At 40.5% G+C, this 7,484-nt stretch overlaps 1 protein-coding gene across 1 annotated transcript; it reads left to right on the top strand.

Moving 5' to 3' along the window:
- The first annotated feature begins 5,737 nt into the window (after window positions 1-5,737).
- On the top strand, window positions 5,738-6,350 carry LOC115743029 (BON1-associated protein 1-like). Its single transcript, XM_030677618.2, has one exon. The coding sequence runs from the start codon at window positions 5,783-5,785 to the stop codon at window positions 6,299-6,301; it is 519 nt and encodes a 172-aa protein (XP_030533478.1). The 5' UTR covers window positions 5,738-5,782; the 3' UTR covers window positions 6,302-6,350.
- The last annotated feature ends 1,134 nt before the right edge of the window (window positions 6,351-7,484 follow it).

Below are 7,484 nucleotides of genomic sequence, written 5' to 3' on the forward strand. Positions count from 1 at the left end.
AAACACACACGATCTTCTACCACACTTCCGTCAAATTTTCATCTTTATTATCAATTTATTTTAGGCATGAGTTGAAACTATAATCAAACGAGTTAAGATATGTCTCTATTCGAAGCTAGCATCTACTAGCAAGGCTAACAATGGCGCATGTAGGATTGGAAGCGGGGACATTAAAATTACACATGTTGAAGATTTTAATACATTGTTTCCTTCTAGGTGAATTACATTCTACCTAATGCCCTAAAAGGGTTTGCCCTCTTATGCTGATGCTGGCACCAAACAACGTCCAAGTCCCCAGTCGTCGACTCAATTGACAGAGGTCGAGAGAGAAGTGGCAGCGACAAAAGAGAAGTGACATAGACAAAGAATCACTAAGTGTCGAGAGCTAATAGTCGACAAATCTAGTTAGTCAGTAGGAAAACCAATTTTAATTGATCGATGATACAGGTGGGATTAGATAAGCCTTGGAGTAGAGTGCCAACAATGAGAGTTGATTCAAACTACAAAAGAAGTCTCGGATGAAACCATCGGAGAGTCATAGTAAAGAAGAAAATTGGCGCAACCAACATGTAATGGAGCCAAAGATCCACTGGTGATGGTAGACATGGCCAAATGGAATTGGAGGCCCGGAACCGGCCCATTGACCGGGCCCACGGTTCCAACCCTCAAGGGTCGGTTCCGGTTTCTAAATTGTCTGAACCGGTTCCGGGCCGGTTCCGACCCGTTTTTTTTTTTTTAAAAAAAGAGGGGGGGTGGGAGGCTTGGGGGAAAGAGCCGTTGGCCCAGGGAACCGGCGGTTCCAAACAGGAACCGGCAGTTCGGACGAACCGGTCTCGTCTAGGTGATGGCAATCGTGAAAGAGATATTACTACCGAGTAATGGAATCGATTGTGTAACTATTTGTAAATAGGAGTTGCTGAATTGCAAGAGGCATGTCGGACGTGTTCGATTTCTTTGCAAACGTCGTCAACTATCGATGGTAGGTATAAATACTTGAATTGTAGATTGTAGAAAGGACCGTCAATTAATCAAAGAACACAAATTGTTCACTTATACCTTCCAGTTTATTTTTAAACTCCAGTATCTTTTGCAAGGCCGGCAACCATTATTCCCAGTTTCGATATCTTTAAATTTCCCATCGTTTTCGTTTCCTGACCGAGAATCATCAAATGGCCCATTTCCACCCTTTGTGAATTTTGTCATCGATCCATATTCTGAAAGACATTTCGCGATACCTTTTGGCAAAGCAGGTGCAAAAAGAAAATCCCCCGGATAACATCGCATAACCAAAGTACGTGCAATCGTCTTTCTTGGATTTTTAAATAACGTTACTGTTATAATTTTGTAGTGTTCGTTGGACATATGTGAATGTTCTCAGTTAATCACTCACACACACACACACACACACACACACACACATATATATATATATATATATATTTTTTTTTTTATGACCGAGATTCTTCGCGGCCGGCAAGCTTCGCTCAACACAGTGGTGGAGCACGATTAGTCCTCGGGAGGGGCTAGCACACACGCACACACACACACACACACATATATATATATATATTTTTTTTTTTATGACCGAGATTCTTCGCGGCCGGCGAGCTTCGCTCAACACAGTGGTGGAGCACGATTAGTCCTCGGGAGGGGCTAGCGCAGGAGCCCACCACCACGACCTCCCACTTAAGACACCGGGGCCGAGGAGTTTTGAACCTATGACCTCTCGTGAAAGGAACTGAACTCAAACCAACTCGGCCACCGATCGGTGGGTCTCATTTAATCATATTTATGTTCGGGTATGGAAATAATCGTGCGTAGTAGCCAGTCGTTAAAAATTGGGGACAATGACACCCCAATTTTCATACGGTGCTCACTCGAGTTTGATAATTTTTTTTTTTTTATCGTTTGAGTGTTATAACTTCCGTACGTCACTTATTTAAGTGTCATATATTTTTTTTCCCAATCACTTGAGTTTCATATAATTTTTCAATCGATTGCCCGAGTGCCATAATTTCTTAAAAATGTTCGCCATAAGTTCTATTCCATGTTAGAATTTCGACACTTGAATGAATGTTTTTAAAAAACTATGGCACTTAAGTGATCGATTGAAAGTTATGGCATTCAAGTGAATGCTTTTTAGAAGTTATGGTATTTAAGTGATCGAAAAAAAAAAAAGTTCGGCACTCAACCGAGTATCGTTCAATAGTTATGACATTTGTAGTATCCTTATCCCCTTAAAAATGGGAGCCCTTACTCTTATGACTTTGTGCACATCATTACGTTTTGCACACGAACAAGGATCATGGGGAGTGGATATAGCACACATCATTGCAACCCGTATGGGATCTTTAATGTACCAATTCTTGTCATCAACCCTTGTTATGTTCTCATCGACTCTTGTCATCAACCCTTGTTATGTTCTACCTTTGAATGAATGAAATGGTTAAGTTTTTTTTTTTTTTTTTTATAACCCAAGTATCCGCACGGCCGGCGAGCTATAGCTCAAACCAGCGGTGGACCATGACTATTCCTCGGGGGGCTAGCGTAACATCCCACCGCCATAACCCCCCGCTTAAATTATTAACGTCTATGAGTTTCAAACTCAAGACCTCTCGTGAAAGGAGCCGAGCTCAAACCATCGTGGCCACCGATGGGTGGGTATGAAATGGTTAAGTTTTGACAGGGGAAAACAAAAAAAGCAATTGCAGCCTGTGAAAGCTCTAATGTCCTCCTTCAAACACTTGTTTCTTATTTAACAGCCAGTTCATGTTTGATCCTTCGAGGTCGATCTATATACACATCCCGTATTGATAACTATACGATGGTGCTCGAATACCTTTGTCGCGAATTTGACGAATTGTCAACGAGAACTCAAGATCGCAACACTATGGACGATAAAGCGCATGGCCGCGACGTGCCTTCTAAATACCAGACAAAATAGCTCAACTACGAAACAATTACACATCATCCTTACCTTGTATCGAAACTATTTTCCCACATCTAATATCTTGCATCAAAAGATGGAATCCAGATGAAATGCGTGACATCAACTTGAAGACTCTGATCACGACTCGATAATGTGTCTCCGATCGCTTCGATCCATGCAAAGACGACTTGCAAAATGACTTGGACAGCTGTATTCGATTCGTCAGACATATACGTCACGGGAACGACGCACAGGAAAAGCAGCTTCGCTAGCATGTCGCGACTTGTTAGCCGCCCTGACCAAGTCGCAGATTCACAGTCCAGCCCATCTCTTTTGTCTAGTGGACGGAAGGAAGCGAGAACAACTCCAAAGGAGGGGAAAATTCGAAGATGAATCCATGTGCTTCGAGCTCAGGACCAGCAAATTGGAAAACTACGTGACGTAATCGCAGTGACGAGACCGACATCGTCACGCTCTCGTCATCCCAATGTTTTCAAGGCTAAAAAGATGATTAATTTGTGACTTTTGCGTTGATATGGTTTTTCCTCGGTGGAAGTCTTGCCATTTAGTTTCTTCGTGTTCGTTGACTCTTCTTGGCATAAGCCTTAAGTCCTCCTTCTACGTGGGCAACAGCTCATGCAGATGACGTCACTTGCCTTACGTGACCTCGACCACGTGTTGTGGAATATCACCGTAATTAGTAATGTGGACCTAGAACAGTGACTAGATCGACAGACACCACGAATTCTCTCTAGGTCAACAAAAAAAAAAAAAAAAAAAAGGAAGCTGTGGAATGATCCATTACCAAAAGAGCGACAATAGCATTACTTTATATATGAAAAATACTTCCCAGATAATACTATTAGAATTTGTTTAAAAAAAATACTGTCAAGGATGATACAATTTTGACCGTGAATTCACACACCATAATCGCGCATTTTACATAAAATACTCATTAAATGAGAGATCGTATGGAAAAAATTAACTGATGGTACTATCAAATTAGTAGATGTCGATGAGGTACTTTGGCTTTTGATGATGCTATATATACATATATAGAGAGAGGTATTACATCTCAGTTAACATTCAGAATAAAATGCCAGTCATCCATGGATTGAACCTAACATAAGCTAGACAAGCGAAAGGTTTAGGCGACAAAACCATTTTTAAGGTTAGAACGACAATTTATTAGATGATGAGCCATGAAGAAGAGATCACTAAGCTATAATTAACTGCTCCAAACATGATTGACGCATGCTCTTTTTCTTTTTTTAAAAGTCATTGTATGCATTATGTAGCTTAATATGTTTTTTTTTTAATCGAAATGTAGCTTATTAGTTCATCAATGCCTTATCTGACAGGATTAAGCGCATAAATACAACGAAATAGAAAGTTAATGCGAGAACGAGAAATCAAGACACAAAATTTATCTTGATTCACTCTTAAATTAAGGCTACATCAACATATGATTCCACTATAATTAACATATCTCATATTTTTGTTCCGACTCTTAATTACAATATATATATATATATATATATATATACACACATACGCACTCTATCTCTCTCTGCGTAAATAGCTATTCGTGGGCATAAATCCAAATTACTAATAAAATACAGATTTAAATTATAAAAACACTATGGCTTTCCGGGGGCGCTGCACCTTGAGATTCCAGCCAGGATGGCTCCCGAGGCTCTCGTCCGCTGGCCCTATGTATTTCTATTAATAAGAATAAGAATATGAACCACACCCTAACTTCAACGATTCGGACTCCTATACAAAGAAAGCAGTGGAGCGTCTCCCATTGCATGGACAATTGTGCACGCAACCTCAAGGATGAGCATCCGCTCGTAACTTTAGTCAGTTATATTACATTATCTTGGGTTGACCTGGTTCACGCAATTTCAATATTCCACACCTTTGCCAAATTTTCACTGATTGTTTAGAATAAAATGGACAATTCTCTACGCTAGTTGCCCGAGGCACATGGAATTCCCAAGCGACTATAAGCACAATCAATTTCCCAGAAATTTCCTAACCATTGATTTCCTCTCCCCATTTTGGAAAATTCCAGGAGGTGGAACCACTCCAATCCTCCGGACCGCTAGTCTTCATCGCTTTACTGTTTGTCCTAAATGGGGTAATGCCCGTTTCTTCGAAAATGGACATGTTATGATTAGGGATGTTTTTACCAAATTATTAGGAAAACTGCCGGGCAAAATTTTTTCTAAATAAGCATCACAAATCTCATAATCCAGGGAGGTATTTCTCTAAACATCATTAATTCATTCAATACATCTTATGTGAAACTAATAATGGTATCGTCAAATAATTTTCCTCTCATCCATAGATTAGAGTCGATTAGGTGATAGACAACATCCCGAGTTCAAAATTGGAAAAGTACCCTTACTTATTTCCCATCTAATTTAAGTAATTATCAAAGCAAGAATCTTCGAAATAGTTTCGAGCAAATTGAAAAAATCATCTAAGTATAATGGAACAATTATCGAAACTAGAATTCTAAAGCAATATCAAGGAAGCTACATTACGCTCGATTTTATTTTATCTCGAATCTGTTATGGCAATTGTAAGTACCAAAGAAATAAAGCCTCTTGAGGCAGTTTTGAGGAAACTGCAAAGACCTGTTATATATGACCCTACTTTGACTGCATTGCCTTTTGTATACGCATTATTCAAAGAAACGAGCATATTTCCTAGTCCGGGTCTTTCTCGGATCCTAATCTTGTCGTCGCAATCAAAGAAGAATCGTTCCATGAATGTACACATATTGCGTCGTCTCCTACTTCATTCTATGAACGCGCACCCACCATTTTCTTGAAAACGTCAGACATGGCCAACACTCCCAGTTGCAGATTAGAAGTCACCGCCATCTCCGGCGAAGACCTCCGCATCAACGGCAGGCCCATCAAGAACAATGCCTTCGTCACCGTCAAGGCCGACTCTCACGGCTCGCCATCGTTGCATGGCTCGACGAAACCCGACGCCCTGGGGGAGAGCTACCCTCACTGGGATGAGAAGCTCCACGTGGACTTGCCCGAGGGCTCGCGCTACCTCGTCGGGGAGGTCCGCCGGAGGAGCTCCTCGGCCGGAGACAGGCTTGTCGGGACAGCTTGTATTCCGGTGTCGGACTTCATCTACACGCCGAAGAATCACCTGCACTTCCTGAGTTACAGGCTGAGGGACGCCGAAGGCCTGCGCAACGGGATTATCAATATCTCAGTGAGGGTTACCGCATCGTCGGGCTCGTCGCCTTCGGTGCCAGATTTCGGAGTGCCGGCGGATCGGGAGAAGATGCACGGGACGGTGACCGGCGTGCCAGTTTGGTATCCCAATCGATACGAATCTTGAGAGACAAGTGTTTGGATTCTGTAAACTTATTACTTTGGTGTTTTTGGTCCCCATTTGACTGGTTCGATCTGGTAGTGGACTCCAATATGAGATTTGCCTTTGCGTTGCTAAGTTGAGGTATCATTATTATTCTTTTACTTGCCACAGCGAAAATCATGAGAGTCCATTTTATTTAAATCGCCCCACTCCATCTCAAGATCTTATCAAAATATTTCGAGAGACTCCATTTCATTTTCTAACATAGATAGTAACATCGTTATTAAAATCGAAATAGACAGTATCGAAACACGAATGAGGAAAAATTGTCGACTAACCCCATAATAGTCTACCCTTCAATATTTTAAGTTCAGATTTTGCACATACCACAAGCATTTGTTTTTCCCTCTCAAATTAATTCAAATCTTTAAGTACTTTCTAGATCCATTTAAAACATTTCTTTTTCATACGCCTAGATTTCTACCTTCTTTCTGGTATAAAAGAGAGAGTATTTTGTGGATGATCCCTGCCTTATCACCAAGTTGATCACCCACAGAAAAATATAGACCCGGTCAATTACAGGTAGGAAAAAAAAAAAAAAGAAGTAGCAAACAGTGATGAATTTGGAATTCTTTAGCCAGGTTAGTTTACGTTTAGGTGTTTTGACCATCCAATACGAGACTGCGTTTGGCGTAGTCAATTTGAACTCTTCTTTCTTTGGCCAAATAATATGAGATTGTTCGCCTTAGTAAACTCGGATGATAGAAGCGGTTTTATGTTTGCAATCCCATATATGATAAACTTTTAACAGCTAGCTAACTCGCGGTTATGGGCTTTTAGGGTGCATTTGGTTCGACTTTTGGGGAAAATCTTTACAAAAATGGAAAGGCCTTTGAATTAAGAGGGTTTTTCAATATGCATGTGGAGTTTGGCAAATTACAATTCATAAATTTTGGGAAATAAATTTGGTTTTGAAATTCTCAAACATTTCTTGCGCTTTCTTGGGAAGCCTTGGAAAATGTATGAGTGTGTTGATTAAGATTGCTTCCATCTCATAAATATAATCGTACTAATCTAAGATCTCAATGAGACTTCATAAAAGCATTCGATCGTGATTCGGAATGAAATTTCGCAACGCTATCGGGTGGCTTTATTTGACGGAAAATGAATGATTTGCAAATTATTTTTCTAAAAATGATCTCTTGTA

Source organism: Rhodamnia argentea, chromosome 3 (genome assembly GCF_020921035.1).
Source record: "Rhodamnia argentea isolate NSW1041297 chromosome 3, ASM2092103v1, whole genome shotgun sequence".
Lineage (NCBI taxonomy): Eukaryota > Viridiplantae > Streptophyta > Magnoliopsida > Myrtales > Myrtaceae > Rhodamnia > Rhodamnia argentea.

Excerpts from the sequence above, each read along its gene's own strand:
- LOC115743029 (XM_030677618.2), top strand. The coding sequence starts at position 5,783 with ATGGCCAACACTCCCAGTTGCAGATTAGAAGTCACCGCCATCTCCGGC.